General features: G+C 43.0%; 1 protein-coding gene across 10 annotated transcripts in view; it reads left to right on the top strand.

Annotated features, from left to right (window-relative positions):
* LOC115150452 (nck-associated protein 5-like) overlaps positions 1 to 17866 on the top strand; it is a 125387-nt gene that overhangs the window by 49898 nt on the left and 57623 nt on the right. For 3 of the 10 annotated variants that reach the window (XM_029693755.1, XM_029693753.1, XM_029693756.1), the window contains exons 4-5: positions 1783 to 2220; positions 2412 to 2615. The exons of 3 other annotated variants lie outside the window; for them this stretch is intronic. In XM_029693755.1, coding sequence (XP_029549615.1) covers positions 2523 to 2615 — 93 coding nt within the window. In that variant the 5' untranslated portion in view covers positions 1783 to 2220; positions 2412 to 2522. Of the gene's footprint in view, positions 1 to 1782; positions 2221 to 2411; positions 2636 to 17866 lie in introns of those variants that run through there. 4 more of the 10 variants (XM_029693762.1, XM_029693758.1, XM_029693754.1 and 1 more) reach the window with 3 other exon arrangements.

Below are 17866 nucleotides of genomic sequence, written 5' to 3'. Positions count from 1 at the left end.
ATGTATATTCTGTTCACCTATGATACAATTTGGGACACTGATTACAGTCATTCTTTTTCACATACAGTGCATTCGGTAAAAAGTGTTCAGACCCCTTTTACTTGTTCCACATTTTGTTACTTTACAGCCTTATTCTAAAATGGATTTAAAAGAAATACTCAATCTACACAGAATACCCCATGATGACAAAGCAAAAACAGTTTTTTTGAAATGTTTGCAAATATGTTTTAAAATGTTTAAAAATAACTTATTTACATTCGTATTCAGACTCGAAATTGAGCTCGGGTGCATCCTGTTTCCATTGATCATCCTTTAGATGTTTCTACAACTTGATTGGAGTCCACCTGTGGTAAATTAGATTGATTGGACATGATTTGGAAAGGCACACACCTGTCTATATAAAGTCCCACAGTTGACAGTGCATGTCAGAGCAAAAACCAAGACATGAGGTGAAAGTAATTGAATGTAGAGCTCTGAGACAGGATTGGGACGGCACAGATCTGGGGAAGGGTACCATTTTTTTCCCGCAGCATTGAAAACAGTGGCCTCACTTAAATGGAAGAAGTTTGGAACCACCAAGACTCTTCCAATAGCTAGCCGTCCGGACAAACTGAGCAATCAAGGGAGAAGGGCCTTGGTCAGTGAGGTGACCAAGAACCTGATGGTCACTCTGACAAAGCTCCAGAGTTCTTCTATGGGAATGGGAGAACCTTCCAGAAGGACAACCATCTCTGTAACACTCCACAAGATTCTCAGGTCTGATGAAACCAATATTGAACTCTTTGGCCTGAATGCCAAGCGTCACATCTAGAGGAAACCAGGCACCGCTCAACACCTGGCCAATACTATCCCTACGGTGAAGCATGGTGGTGGCAGCGTCATGCTGGGGGATGTTTTTCAGCGGCAGGGACTGGGAGACTAGTCAGGATCGAGGGAAAGATGAACGGAGGAAAGTAGAGAGAGATCCTTGATGAAAATCTGCTCCAGAGCGCTCAGGCCCTCAGACTGGGGCAAAGGTTTATCTTCCAACAGGACAATGACCCTAAGCACACAGCCAAGACAACTTAGGAGTGGCTTTGGGACAAGTCTTTGAATGGCCTGGAATGGCCCATCCAGAGCCCGGACTTGAACCCGAATGAACATCTCTGGAGAGACCTGAAAGAGCTTGAGGGAATCTGCAGAGAAGAATGGGAGGAACTCCCCAAATACAGACGTGCCAAGCTTGTAGTGTCATACCCAAGAAGACTCGAAGGCTGTAATTGCTGCCAAAGGTGCTTCAACAAAGTACTGAGCAAAGGGTCTGAATAGTTATGTAAATGTGTTTTTTTTTTTTTTTTTGTATACATTTTTGCAAAATATTTTTTTTTTGTTGCTTTGTCATGATGTGTTATTGTGTGTACATTGAGGGAGGGGGGGAACGATTTAATCAATTTTAGAAAAAGGCTGTAACATAACAAAATGTGGAAAAAGTGAAGGGGTCTGAATACATTACGAATGCACTGTAAGTATGACCCAAATAAGTATTGGTGACACAGACACTGCCAGTATCATCAGTGTGGATCAGAATCAGTATAAACCATCTCATAAGCAGTGTGAAAGTACATTTCATTTTGTAGATTTTTGTTGTAGCTTTTTTGGTACTCCGAATTGTCTCCTACAACTACAGTATTTTAATCTGTAACAAATGGTCTAAAAGGATGACAGGCCTGTTTTAATTGCTATTAGAACTGTATGTGATTATCAACTCATGCACCCTTTTCATTATTCTGCTATGTTTTGTAGTATTGATTGGGTAGAGGACATCAGAAGAGGAAATGGAAGAGGATGTGTCATCAGTTGATAGTGGATCCCATCGGAAGAGGATGAGGAAGTGACATCGGAGGAGGACAGCTCTGACTATATCCCTCCTTTTTGTGTAAGGTAGGTCTCAAAACATGCTTTTTCCCTTTCTTTTTTTACATTGCAGACCTACTTAAAGATATATCCCCAAATACCTGGCTTTTAAGTACTGTAAATGTGTCATATATTTGTATATGTTTGATGAGACAACACACAAGGCTAACTGCAGAGCTGGAGGCATTCCAGAATCGCATTCTGATGTATGCCAGCAAGAGGTTTGCCTTCACACCACCCATATGAGGCCAGGACACGCCTGGCAGCATTGGACTATAATCAACATTGAGAGAGGCCTGCTCTGACGAACAAAGCTGGCAACAAGATGTGAGTGATTCCTGTTTCCCTGCCATTCTGGACACTCGCCTGTTGTGTACATGCAGACTATTATGTACATCTCCGGTCAGAACCAGAACCTGTCCATACTTGTTCAGTGCAGCAGGACATTTTACTGCCTTTATCTTGATATTGTTATACTAATTACTCTTACTTTGCTGTTCTGTGTTCTATACCCTCAGCTACTACAGAAAATATAGACCGTGTTTGCGAAGAAGACTCCAAAACCCTACAGTTAATTCCCTGAACTGCAAGCAGGTGTGGTCAGACAGAGGTTGGCATCCAATGTAGGAATGCCAAGGATCGTCCCTCATGTAGCCAGTGACCCAAGGAATCTTAGCCTTCTCCCTGACATTCCACCACCACACATCCAGGAGCTGGTTCAGGCACGTCAGCCGAGGGCTAAGTATGAGTGATAAGATAAAAAATAAATAGTGTTTTTAAAAAGTAGGGTCAAACAGATTGTTTCTAGATGTGTCTTTTCCTCCCCCTCCCTAGGGTCTGAACAGCTACAATGAATGGAAACCCTTATGTCCGCATGCGCACACACACACACACATAAGCACACATACACACTGAATACCAATAGCTAACAATTCGTTGCTATAGTTTCTTGTAAATAATAATCACAAATAACCACCATTATATTATTGTACAGTCCCCTCTACTCAATTAAATAGACCTCATTTGCTTATAAATAGCAATTGTACATAACCTCATGTTATTGAAAATGTATGTACAGTCCCCTCTACAAGGCCTCCCGAGTGGCGCAGAGGTCTATAAGGCAGTGCTAAAGGCATCACTACAGACCCAGGTTTGATCCCGGGCTGTATCACAACCAGCCGTGATCGGGAGTCCCATATGGCGGCACACAATTGGCCCAGCGCTGTCCGGGTTAGGGGAGGGTTTGGCCGGGGTAGGCCGTCATTGTAAATAAGAATTTCTTCTTAGCTGACTTGCCTAGTTAAATAAAGGTTAAATAACTTTTTTGATTAAAAAAAATCCACCTGTAAATATAAACTATATATACGAAAGTATGTGGACACCCCTTCAAATTAGTGGATTTGGCTATTTCAGCCAAGTGTATAAAATCAAGCACACAGCCATGCAATCTACATAGCAAACATTGGCAGTAGAATAGCCTTACTGAAGAGCTCAGTGACTTTCAACGTGGCATTGTCATAGGATGCCACCTTTCCAACAAGTCAGTTCGTCAGATTTCTGCCCTGCTAGAGCTTCCCTGGTCAACTGTAAGTGCTGTTATTGTGAAGCAGAATTGTCTAGGAGCAACAATGTCTCAGCCGCGAAGTGGTAGGCCACTCAAGCTCACAGAACGGGACCGCCGAGTGCTTAAACGCATAAACATCGCCTGACCTCGGTTGCAACACTCACTACCAAGTTCCAAACTGCCTCTGGAAGCAACGTAAGCACAAGAACTGTTAGTCGGGACCTTCATAAAATAGGTTTCCATGGCCGAACAGGCGCACACAAGCCTAAGATCACCATGTGCAATGCCAAGCGTCGGCTGGAATGGTGTAAAGCTTACCGCCATTGGACTCATTCTCAGGAGTGATGAATCACACTTCGCCATCTGGCAGTCCGACGGACAAATCTGGGTTTGGCTGAAGTCAGGAGAACTACCTGCCCAAATGCATAGTGGCAACTGTAAAGTTGTTTGTAGAGGAGGAACAATGGTCTGGGGCTGTTTTTCATGGTTCGGGCTAGGCCCCTTAGTTCCAGTGAAGGGAAATGTTATCGCTACATTACACAATGACATTCTAGACGAGTCTGTGCTTCCAACTTTGTGGCAAAAATTTGGGGAAGGCACTTTACTTTTTCAGCATGACAATGCCCCTGTGCACAAAGCGAGGTCCATACAGAAATGATTTGTTGAGATCGGTGTGGAAGACCTTGACTGGTCTGGACAGAGCCCTGACCTCAACCCAATCGAACACCTTTGGGATAAATTGGAATGCCGACTGAGAGCCAGGCCTAATTGCCCGGCATCAGTGCCCGACCTCACGAATGTTCCAACATCTAGTGGAAAGCCTTTCAAGAATAGTGGAGGCTGTTATAGCAGCAAAGGGGGGACCAACTCCATATTAATGCCCATGATTTTGGAATGAGACGTTCGACGAGCAGATGTCCACATACTTTTGGTCATGTAGTGTACCTGAAACTTTCACTCATGAATGTTGTCTTATGTCTAAATAAATCTAGTTACACACCTTCAAATTATTTGTTCTATAATTTTGTTTCATATAAACATTTAGCTATTTGTGGAATAAATAAATAATTTTGCACTTATGTACACTGACTTCGGTTGCCAGCTGTACGGTGTTTCCTCTGACACATTGGTGCGGCACAGCAAGCAGTGTGTCAAGAAGCAGTGCGGCTTGGCGGGGTCGTCTTTTGGAGGAAGCATGGCTCTCGACCTTCACCTCCTGAGTCCATACGGGAGTTGCAGCGATGGGACAATACTGTAACTACCAATTGGATATCATGAAAAACGGGTAAAAAGTAAAACAAAAAAGAATGGCAATAAGTCGATGGTAATATTATTTGCTTTAAATATTTCATAGAACTAGCTATGACTGATAGCTAGCTATCTAACTTAGCTACAACTATTGATAAATTAATATGGTCAATAGATATTAGCTATATTATGCGACGTGATCTGACATCTCTAACGTTAGCTCTTTGGATATTTATGTTGTGGAAGGAAGACTAATTTGCTAAGACAAATATATTCAAATGGTTTTGGAAATGCATGAAATGAAAACAAGCATCGTTTTATTATGACAAGCCTAAAATTGGCTAACTGTTAGATAGCTCGCCAGCTAGCTAGCAAGCAAACTGATTTAACCAGCTAGCTACTAGTAGCTGCCTTGTCTAGCCAACAGGCAGAACACAGCTAAACACTACAGAAAATGCAGAACAGGTTGGCAGTGATGGATTCTGGGTTCTGACTCCTAAAACTTGAAATAGGGTTAATTATCAGGTATCCTATTGAAATATTGAGTGCAATGGGTTAGAGAGGGTCTACACCAGAAGTTAATGATTATCTGTAGGAGGAAGGTATATGGTGGGTGCAATTAAGCTTTGAATGTGCAGGGAAAACGATCACATGTGGCAGCACTGATATGAGGAGTGAGCACTTTGGGGAAGAGGTCAGGTCAGATGAAGTGAGGAAGGTTTTGTCTAGCTACAGATGCAATGGCTGTTCAGATGTGTAGGAGACTCCGCATAGGACAAAGGGTTAAATATCATTGCTTGTGTGAATGTCTTTTGTCTGATGCAGCTGTATTGACCCAATGGTTTGGTTTAAGCTTTACTAATCGTCCGTGAGTTTTACTAGGTTAATTTAGACCCTAACAGCAGTAACTAGCTATTTTCCAGAACAGAACAAAGTGTAAAATATAATTGATAATAACATAAATTATTTATTGTTTTATTCCAAAAAGTACCCTTACCAGTGTCTTTGGTTATAGTCCGACTGGATTGACTGCAAGGCTAAATGGAACTACGGCAGAGTGACAGTTGAGTTGTAAACATCACTCCTTGTGTGAGCGAGGTTACATCTTGGCTACACTCGAGCCCTACGCATTCAAGTCGCCTGACTGAGAATTCAGCTGCAAAATGTAAACACACCTGAAGAGGGGAAAATTGAAAAAAGCACCAGTATTTCCAGTGCTGTGGCTTCAAAGCGCTGAATAAGTAAAATTAATACTTCACATTTTATTGGTCACATCCACATATTTAGCAGATGTTATTGCGGGTGTAGGGAAATGGTTGTGTTCCTAGCTCCAACAGTGCAGTAGTATCTAACAATTAACAACAATACACACAAATCTAAAGTAAAATAATGGAATTAAGAAATATATAAATATTAGGATGAGCAATGTGGCATTGACTAAAATACAGTAGAATAGAATACAATTGAAGTTGGAAGTTTACATACACTTAGGTTGGAGTCATTAACTTGTTTTTCCAACCACTCCACAAATTTCTTGTTAACAAACTATAGTTTTGGCAAGTCGCTTAGGGCATCTCCTTTGCATGACACAAGTCATTTTTCCAACAACTGTTTACAGACAGATTATTTCACTGTATCACACTTCCAGTGGGTCAGAAGTTTACATACACTAAGTTGACTGTGCCTTTTTTAAACAGCTTGGAAAATTCCAGAAAATGTCATGGCTTTAAAAGCTTCTGATAGGCTAATTGACATCATTTAAGTCAATTGGAGGTGTACCTGTGGATGTATTTCAAGGCCTACCTTCAAACTCAGTGCCTCTTTGCTTGACATCATGGGAAAATCAAAAGAAATCAGCCAAGACCTCAGAAAATAAATTGTAGACCTCCACAAGTCTGGTTCATCCTTGGGAGCAACTTCCAAACGCCTGAAGGTACCACGTTCATCTGTACAAACAATAGTATGCAAGTATAAACACCATGGGACCACGCAGCCATCATACCGCTCAGGAAGAAGACGCGTTCTGTCTCCTAGAGATGAACGTACTTTGATGCAAAAAGTGCAAATCAATCCCAGAACAACAGCAAAGGACCTTGTGAAGATGCTGGAGGAAATGGGCACAAAAGTATCTATATCCACAGCAAAACGAGTCCTATATTGACATAACCTGAAAGGCGCACTCAGCAAGGAAGAAGCCTGTGCTCCAAAACAGCCATATAAAAGCCAGACTACAATTTGCAACTGCACATGGGGACAAAGATCGTACTTTTTGGAGAAATATCCTCTGGTCTGATGAAACAAAATAGAACTGTTTGGCCATAATGGCCATCGTTATGTTTGGAGGAAAAAGGGGGAGGCTTGCAAGCCAAAGAACACCATCCCAACTGTGAAGCACGGGGGTGGTAGCATCATGTTGTGGGGGTGCTTTGCTGCAGGAGGGACTGGTGCACTTCACAAAATAGATGGCATCATGAGGTAGGAAAATGATGTGGATATATTGAAGCAACGTCTCAAGACATCAGTCAGGAAGTTAAAGCTTGGTCACAAATGGGTCTTCCAAATGGACAATGACCCCAAGCATACTTCCAAAATTGTGGCAAAATGCCTTAAGGACAACAAAGGCAAGGTATTGGAGTGGCCATCACAAAGCCCTGACCTCAATCCTATATAAAATTTGAGGGCAGAACTGAAAAGGCGTGTGCGAGCAAGGAGGCCTTCAAACCCGACTCAGTTACACCAGCTCTGTCAGGAGGAATGGGTCAAAATTCACCCAACCTATTGTGGGAAGCTTGTGGAAGGCTTCCCAAAACATTTGACCCAAGTTAAACAATTTAAAGGCAACGCTACCAAATACTAATTGAGTGTATGTAAATGTCTGACCCGCTGGGAATGTGATGAAAGAAATAAAAGCTGAATGAAATCCTCTCTCTTATTATTCTGACATTCTTAAAATAAAGGGGTGTTCCTAACTGACCTAAGACAGGGAATTGTTACTAGGATTAAATATCAGGAATTGTGAAACTGAGCTTAAATGTATTTGGCTAAGGTGTATGTAAACTTCCGACTTCAACTGTACATATGAAATGAGTAAAGCATTACAGTATGTAAACATTATTAAAGTGACCAGTGATTTCCATGTCTGTGTGTGTATATAGGGCAGCAGCCTCTAAGGTGCAGGGTTGAGTAACCAGGTGAAGCTGGGTAATGATGGCTATTTAACAGTCTGATGGCCTTGAGATAGAAGCAGTTTTTCAGTCTCTCGGTCCCAGCTTTGATGCACCTCTACTGACCTCGCCTTCTGAATGGTATCGGGGTGAACAGGCCGTGGCTTGGGTGGTTGATGTCCTTGATGATCTTTTTGGCCTTCCTTTGACATCGGGTGCTGTAGGTGTCCTGGAGGGCAGGTAGTTTGCCCCCGGTGATGTGTTGAGCAGACCGCACCACCCTCTGGAGAGCACTGCGTTTGTGGGCGGTGCAGTTGCCGTACCAGGTGGTGATTGTGTACGCTGTTGCGCCTTGTTCACCAAACTGTCTGTGTGGGTGGACCATTTCAGATTGTCAGTGATGTGTACGCCTTGGAACTTGAAGCTTTTCACCTTCTCCATTGCGGTCCCGTCGATGTGGATAGAGGCATGCGCCCTCTGCTGTGTCCTGAAGTTCACGATCAGCTCCTTCGTTTTGGTGATGTTGAGGGAGAGGTTATTTTCCTGGCACCACTCCGCCAGGGCCCTCACCTCCTCCCTGTAGGCTGTCTCGTCATTGTTGGTAATCAGGCCTACTACTGTTATGTCGTCTGCAAACTTGATGATTGAGTTGGAGGCCTGCATTGCCACGCAGTCATGGGTGAACAGGGAGTACGGGGGGGGGGTTGAGTTGAGGATCAGTGAAGTGGAGGTGTTTTTCATACCTTCTCCACCTGGGGACGGACCGTCAGGAAGTCCAGGACCCAGTTGCACAGGGTGGGGTTCAGACCAAGGGCCCCAAGCTTAATGATGAGCTTGGGAGGTACTATGGTGTTGATAGCTGAGCTATAGTCAATGAACAGCATTCTTACATATTTATTCCTTTTGCCCACATGGGATAGGGCAGTGCGATGGTGATTGCATAGTTTTTGGATCTTTTGGGGTGGTATGCAAATTGAAGTGGGTTTAGGGTGTAAGGTAGAGGTGATATTATCCTTAACTCGCCTCTCAAAGCACTTCAAAATGACTGAAGTGAGTGCTACGGGGCGATAGTCATTGAGTTCAGTTACCTTTGTTTTCTTGGGTACAGCAACAATGGTGGACATCTTGAAGCAAATTGAGACAACCGACTGGGATAGGGAGAAATTGAATATGTCCGTAAAGACTCCAGCCAGCTGGTCTGCACATGCTCTGAGGACGCGGCTAGGGATGCCGTCTGGGCCGACAACCTTGAGGGTTAACACGCTTAAATGTCTTACTCACGTTGGCCATGGAGAACGAGAGCCCACAGTCACTGTGTCCGTGTATATGTCAATGTTATTCTCAGAGGCTATCTGGAAAATATCCCAGTCCACGTGATCAAAACAATCATGGATTAATCAAAAGAAAGCATGGATTCCGATTGGTCAGAACAGCATTGAATAGAGCTTTTGAGCATTAGCAGCACGATTACTACAGTCAATGTGCTGATAGAAGTTTGGTAGCATTTTCCTCAAATTTGCTTTGTTATAATCCCCAGCGACAATAAATGCAGCCTCAGGATTTGTGGTTTTCAGTTTGCACAAAGTCTAGTGTAGCTGTCGTGGTATCGGCTTGAGGGGGAGACTATACACGGCTGTGATTATACCAAAAATAAGTATCTTGGGAGGTAATACGGTCCGCATTTGATTGTGAGGTATTCTAGGTCGGTGAACAAAAGGACTTGAGTTTCTGTACGTTGTCACAATCACACAATGAGTAGGTCATCATGAAACATACACCATCTCCTTCTTCCCGGAGAGTTCTTTATTCCTGTCTGCACGATGTATTGAGAACTCAGCTGGCTGTATGGACGGGGACAGTATATCCGGAGAGAGCCATGATTCCATGAAACAGATTGTTACAGTCCCCGATGTTTCTCTGGAAGGAGATCCTTGCCCTGAGCTTGTCTACTTTATTGTCCAGAGACCAAACATTAGTGAGTAATGTACTTGGAAGTGGTAGATGGTGTGCCTGCCTCCTGAGTCGGACTGGAAATCCACTCCGAATACCTCTTATCCGCCGGCAGCATCTTGGAGCAGCCTCTGGGATAAGTTAAATTGCCCTGGGGTGTACGAACAAAGGATCCAATTCGGGAAAGTCGTATTCCTGGATGTAATGCTGGTGAGTTACCGCTGCTCTGATATCCCAAAGTTATTTCCGGCTGTATGTACTAACACAAAAAAACATTCTGGGCCAATAATGTAACAAATAAAATAAATACTGCAACGTTGCTTAGGAGTTTGAAGCAGAGCTGCCATGTCTGTTGGCACCATCTTCTGACTCGTATTTGAGAGATATAAACCAAATTTAAAATTGCATTATTTTATTTTGCACTTACTGAGTCTGGCTTTAATGGAAGTGCCTCTAACATAACCCAGGTAGTCAGGCATTCCCCAGGGCAGCTGTCTTGGCCCCTTTTTTACTTTTTTCAATCTTTACTAATCACCTGCCTTTGGCACGTAGTAAAACCTGTGTGTTTATGTATGCTGATGATTCAACACTATACATGCCAGCTACCATAGCAAGTGAAATCACTGCAACACTTAACAAAGAGCTGCAGTCAGTTTTAGAATGGGTGGCAAGAAATAAGCTACTCCTAAATATTTCAAAAACCTAAAGCATTGTATTTGGACAAATCATTCACTAAACCTCAACTAAATCTTGTAATGAATGTGGAATTTGAGCAAGTTGTGGACACTAAACTGCTTGGTGTAACCTTTTGTAAATTTTGTAAACTTTTATGGTCAAAACATATTGATGCAACGGTAGCTAAGATGGGGAGAGGTCTGTTTGTAACATAGCACTGCTCTTCTTGACATCGCTATCAACAAACCGTCCTACAGGCCCTAGTTTTTTCACACCTGGACTACTGCATAGTCCTGGTCAAGTGGCACAAAGAAGAACAGAGGCAGATTACAGTTGGCCCAGAACAGAGCAGCTGTCACGCCCTGACCTGAGAGAATCGTTTTTCTCTGTTTGGTTAGGTCAGGGTGTGACATGGGGTGGGCATTCTATGTGTTGTATGTCTGTTGTTTTTGTATTTCTTTGTTTTGGGCCGAGTATGGTTCCTAATCAGAGGCAGCTGTCTATCGTTGTCTCTGATTAGGAATCATACTTAGGCAGCCTATTCTCCACCTGTGTTTGTGGGTTATTGTTATTTCTGTGTGTGTACTGCACAGTGCGTTAAGTTTCTTGCTGCGTACCTGTTTATTGTTTTGGTTTCGGTTTCCTTCAATAAAGATGTGGAATTACCGGCACGCTACGCCTTGGCTCCTATATGACAAGGAATTTGAAGACAGCACTCGTGACAGCAGCACAGCTGGCCCTTAAGCTAACATATTAATAACATGCATGTCAATATGTTCTGGCTCAAAGTAGAGGAGAGATTGACTGCATCACTACCCATCTTTGTAAGAGGTATTGAAATGCTGAAAGCACCGAGCCGTCTGTTCAAACGCCTAGCACACAGCTCAGACACCCATGCATACCCCTCAGCAGAGGTCTCTTCACAGTTCCCAAGTCCAGAACAGACTATGGGAAACGCACAGTACTACATAGAGCCATGACTACATGGAACTCTCTTCCACATCAAGTATCCCATGCAAGCACTAAAGTCAGATTTAAATACAGATCAAACTACACCTTATTGAACAGAATTGACTGTGAAGAGACGTACATGCGCACACACAATCTAACGCATGCACTCTACACCCACCTACGTTGTAATAGTGTTATATTGCTGTATAATGGATTTTATTGTAGATATATTGTACAGTGTGTGTAATAATGTGTTGTGTGATGTACTGTTTTATTTTTTATATAATCGCCTAAATCTTGTTTGGACCCCAGGATGAGTTGCTGCTTTGCAGCGAGAGCATGGTTAAATGAATGCTTTTATTGATTAATAAGCTATTATTAGGTTTCACACTGTAAACAGTGTTTGAGTACATGAATCCAAACGTGAACTTTTGCAACTCTGGAGGAGTAGTGTCGCTGATGGTTAGGGGGTTTGAATGAACAAGACCCAAGATCGGTGGTTTCTCCTACTGTAGTGTTCAGGTAGATGTACATACAGTACCAGTCAAAAGTTTGGACACACCTACACATTCAAGGGTTTTTCTTTATTTTGACTATTTTTTACATTGTAGAATAATAGTGGAGACATCAAAACTATGAAATATCACAACACAGATTCTTCAAAGTAGCCACCCTTTGCTTTGATGACAGCTTTGCACCCTCTTGGCATTCTCTCAACCAGCTTCATGAGGTAGTCACCCGAAATGCATTTCAATTAACAGGTGTGCCTTAAGTTCATTTGTGGAATTTCTTTCCTTCTTAATGCGTTTGAGCCAATCAGTTGTGTTGTGACAAGGTAGGGGTGGAATGCAGAAGATAGCCCTATTTGGTAAAAGACCAAGTCCATATTATGGCGAGAACAGAACAAATAAGCAAAGAGAAATGACAGTCCATCATTACTTTAAGACATAGTCATTCAATCTGAAAAATGTCAAGAACTTTTTAAGGTTTTTTTCAAGTGCAGTCGCAAAAACCATCAAGCGCTATGATGAAACTGGCTCTCGTGAGGACTGCCACAGGAAAGAGAGACACAGAGTTACCTCTGCTGTAGAGGATAAGTTCTTTAGAGTTAACTGCTCCTCAGATTGCAACCTAAATAAATGCTTCACAGAGTTCAAGTAACAGACACATCTCAACATCAATTGTTCAGAGGAGACTGCGTGAATCAGGCCTTCGTCATTGAAATCCTGCAAAGAAACCACTATTAAAGGACACCAATAATAAGAATAGACTTGCTTGGGCCAAGAAACACAAGCAATGGACATTAGACTGGTGGAAATCGATCCTTTGGTCTGATGAATCCAAATTTGAGATTTTTGGTTCCCACCACCGTGTCTTTGTGAGATGCAGAGTAGGTGACTGGTTGATCTCTGCCTGTGTGGTTCCCACCGTGAAGCTTGGAGGAGGTGGTGTGGAGGTGCTTTGCTGGTGACACTGTCTGTGATTTATTTAGAATTCAAGGCACACTTAACCAGCATGGCTACCACAGCATTCTGTAGTAATATGCCATCCCATCTGGTTTACGCTTAGTGGGACTATCATTTGTTTTTCAACAGGACAACCTCCAGGCTGTGTAAGGGCTACTTGACCAAGAAGGAGAGTGATGGATTGCTACATCAGATGACCTGGCCTCCACAATCACCCGACCTCAATGAGTCAGACCGCAGAGTGAAGGAAAAGCAGCCAACATGTGCTCAGCATATGTGGGAACTCCTTCAAGACTGTTGGAAAAGCATTCCTCATGAAGCTGGTTGAGAGAATTCCAAGTGTACAAAGCTGTCAAGGCAAAGGGTGGCTACTTTGAAGAATCTGAAATATAAAATATATTTTGATTTGTTTAACACTTTTGGTTAATACATGATTCCATGTGTTATTTCATATTTTTGATGTCTTCACTATTATTCTACAATGTAGAAAATAGTCTAAATAAAGAAAAACCCTTGAATGAGTAGGTATAATAAAACTTTTGATTTAGTAGATTTTGATCTAAAAAGGATAACTTTTGAAATGTTTTACTATTTTTTTTGTTGTTTAAAAAAAAATGAAAAATTTAATTCACTGAGGATTCCTGATTCCTCCTCTGAGGAGCGGCCAATGATGTACATCTACCGGATGTGCAACAACTATGTACTGTCTCTGTGTGAATTAGAGTTAGTGAAAATCTAGCTTTAGGCTGTTCAGCTTGAAACACCCTGTTCTGTTCATCTGTGAGATGCAGGAAGAGGGCCAATGTATAATTCAGATGGTAGATCTCTAATTGAGAGGGGAGCTGTAAACCCTCATTGATTTTGTCACCAGTGTCTGTGTCCTTGTTGGTCCCTGGAGGGTCTTCATTACACAAGGGCAGACAAGGCTGAACAGGGAGACTGACTGTGGGTGTTCGCATTGAAATACTTGTCTTGTAAGGTACACTATATATGCAAAAGTATGTGGACACCCCTTAAAATGAGTGGATTCAGCAATTTCAGCCACATCCGTTGCTGACAGGTGTATAAAATTGAGCACACAGCCATGCAATCTCCATAGTAACATTGGCAGTAGAATGGCCTTACTGAAGAGCTCAGTGACTTTCAACGTGGCACTGTCATAGGATGCCACTTTTCCAATAAGTCAGTTTGTCAAATTTCTGCCCTGCTAGAGCTGCCCAGTCAACTGTAAGTGCTGCTGTTGTGAAGTGGAAACGTCTAGGAGCAACACATGCTCACAGAACGGGACCCCCGAGTGTCCTCGGTTGCAACACTCACTAGCGAGTTCTAAACTGCCTCTGGAAGCAACGTCGCCACAATAACTGTTTGCTGGGAGTTCATGAAATGGGTTTCAGTGGATGAGCAGCTGCTCACAAGCCTAAGATCACCATGTGCAATGCCAAGTGTCGGCTGGAGTGGTGTAAAGCTCACCGCCATTGAACTCTGGAGCAGTGGAAATGCGTTCTCTGGAGTGATGAATCACGCTTCACCATCTGGCAGAGGGGAGTCATAGTGTCTTATTTATCAGATGACTGGCTTGATAACCCCCCCAGGGATGATGTGCCGGAGGGGAATCCCACCCCCTTGACTGGGAGACAGACAAAATCGATATCCCCCCAAGCAAAGACAAACTGTTCTGCGGTCAGTAGTAGTAGTAAAGGGATGCAAAAGGGAGCTATACTGTAGTACGAGAGAAGTGTAACGATTTCACTTTGCACAGTTGTATCACGCAAATGCACACGTGTTTAGTGCTGTACAAACATTATGATGAAACAAAATTTGCAGACGGATGTGTTTTTTTCAGTAACGTAATGAAGCAGTTGTGTGTTATTGTTACTGATGTTCATTCTAAGAACTGATGAGTCACCCGTTTTGGAGGAAATTTGCTGATATAGGCAGAAATATATTTAATTGTCGATTTCCATGATGAATGCCTCGTGCGTGGTAAGCTATAGAAATGCCGTCGACGGCGGCTGGTTAATGTGGCTGAACGCTTCAGTAATGATAGTGTTAGCGTGGGCTTGTCTGACTCATGTGGGTTGTGTCTGAACAAGTATATGGTAATGGAGCTTATACAGCCAACTACAGTGACTATCAGTGACTAGCGTAAGACCCAGAGCCACACCGTGAATGCATCCCATATATAGTGCAATACTGTTAACCTTGTCAAATGTAGTGCACTATAAAGAGAATAGGGTGCTATTTGACACGCAGCCTGTATGTTTCAGAGCCATATAGTTTTATTCGCCGCTCAGGCTAGGAACCCTTTAGCTTTACATGGCTAAATGTGTCTTTTCCATTAAGAGGCTATTCACTAGGGGCATCCCGAGTGGCACAGCGGTCTAAGGCACTGCATCTCAGGTCCTACTCCAGTCTAATCTTCAGCCGATTTATCATCTGGTTCACTTACAAAAGGCACATGTCAATAGGTGGTCCTCTGAAATGATAGTGTGAAGTTTGCACTTGTGTCTGAAAACGAGATTTTGCTTAAAACATATATTTTTTTGTGTACATTAATGTATTTTATATTAATGTATTTATATATCAGATATTGTTTTCCACCAGGAAAAGTTCAAATATAGCTGGAGTGTGTCTACAGTCTACTCTAACTGTCAACCATTTGCCCTGGGGTAGTGAGAGACGAACCACAATGCACAGTCGACAGCGAGGACCTTTGAGCATTATGACAACGCTAGTCACACGCGAACCATATACAGTAGGGGAGACAAAACATGCACTGTTTCAACTCTTCAAGAACAGAGAACCTTTTGAGTTTATAAACATATACTAGGTTGCTTCTTTTAACTACAGCGCACACAACGTAAAACATTCCATCTGACCACACTATCACCCTCTTCCTCTCCTCCAGAGTCCTCTCTCTCACCCTGAGAGGTGCTTTAGTCACGGGAGGAGGTTATGTACAGAATTCCACACACCAAGAAAGTCGTGAAGAGGGCACGACAATGCCTTTTCCCCCTCAGGAGACTGAAAAGATTTGTCATCGGTCCCCAGCTTCTCAAAAAGTTCTACAGTTGCACCATCGAGAGCATCCTTAATGGTTGCGTCACCGTCTGGTATGGCAACTGCTCGGCATCCGACTGTAAAGCACTACGGAGGATAGTGTGTACGGCCCAGTACATCACTGGGGCCAAGCTTCCTGCCATCCAGGACCTATATAATAATACTAGGCGGTATCAGAGAAAGGCCCCAAAAATTGTCAAAGACTCCAGTCATCCAAGTCATAGACTGATCTCTCTGCTACCACACGCACTGCAAGGGGTACCGGAGCGCCAAGTCTATGACCAAAAGTCTCCTTAATTAACAGCATGGTCCCCAAGCCATAAGACTGCTGAACAATTAATCAAATGGCTACCCGGACTATTTGCATTGACCCTAGTCTTTGTTTTTAAACTGCTGCTACTCGTTGTTTATTATCTATGCATAGTCACTTTACCCCTACCTACATGTACAAATTACCTCAACTAACCTGTACCCGCACACATTTACTAAGTACCAGTACCCCCTATTTATAGCCTCATTATTGTTTTTTTATTGTTACTTTTTTATTTATACATTTAAAAAAAAAAAAGTTTATTGCATTGTTGGTTAAAGGCTTGTAAGTAAGCATTTCACGGTAAGGTACCTGTTGTATTCGGCACATGTGACAAATACAATTTCATTTGAGGATCTTATCCACCACAGGGAAGGAGATGGATAGAGGGTAGTCTAAGAACAGCCATGCTCGAAGACATTACTTTCCCTCCCCTTTCTAATCCCAACATACCCCATAGACTGTAAATCAATGCAAAGATTCCAACCCACCCCTGCTGTCTGACAACAGGGCCAAAATAGGGTCACAGTAGAATAAATTGTCTTTAAAAGAAATTTAATATCTTTATATGAGTGTGAATGGGGGTGGTTTGTCTGTGTGGTATGACCGTTTATGTGAAAGGTAGATTCCAAACATTGAGTGCTGTAGTATTAATGTAAATTCCCTATTTGACATAGTTCCTTGTGGGGAGGAAGGGCAGTCATGGGGGTGGGTGGGTGTGACAGCAGCAGGGTAGGCCTAGGATAGCATCAATGAATAACCAGCATTCCAGATCTGTAATTAGGTTATGGTGCCGGGGGGGCTTTGGTGTGTGGGTGGTGGGTAGGTAGGCATGTTCCATGTTTAGGGGCTGGTGGTGGTGTGGGTGTTCCAGGCACTGACAGGCTGACAGTGTGTGGCTGTGACAGACAGACACATACACACTAAGGTAAAGATGGTGGCAGGCTGCCACCATCTTTACCTTTAGTGTGTAGTAGCCACCTGTCTTGGTGGGGAGGAAACATGTCTCTACACCAGAACATGTCTCTACACCAGTCTAATTCCGTCTCTGCACCCTCAGCGAATGGTCCATGGAAAATCATTCTGCGGCCGGTAGCTTATTCACCTTTCACCCCTCATCTATTTTTAACTGTTATTAGATTTCGCAGCCATATTTTAATAGATCTAAGGTTAAAGTAGCCTGGAGCTTGCTCAATAGATGAAAGACAGTTTAATCTACAATTGTAGAGTGTAGAAAACCTCCACTCCATGGCCTCTCTCCCTCAGTTTATAATTCCTCTTATTCCTCACAGAATAAAAACAGAAATGTTACATTACCGATTCACATTTAGGAACGCTCCACTTCCCCATTCAAGTCATTGTGCGTGACTTTATTAGACTGCAGCCTCTCTTTTTCAGGGGCTGGAAATCCTCTTAGCTGGCAGCCCCCTGTCCCGCTCAACTCAAAATGTGTGGATGGAGCTGGGCGGATGTACACTACGCTCCCCTCCCCAGGCTTTGTCTCTCGTGTGCTGGCCCTCGCTTCATTTCCGTCGCCAAACCCACTGGCTCCAGGTCATCTATAAGTCGTTGCTAGGTAAAGCCC

The sequence above is a fragment of the Salmo trutta genome, chromosome 16 (assembly GCF_901001165.1).
Source record: "Salmo trutta chromosome 16, fSalTru1.1, whole genome shotgun sequence".
Lineage (NCBI taxonomy): Eukaryota > Metazoa > Chordata > Actinopteri > Salmoniformes > Salmonidae > Salmo > Salmo trutta.
This window is presented reverse-complemented; position numbering and strand designations above follow the sequence as displayed.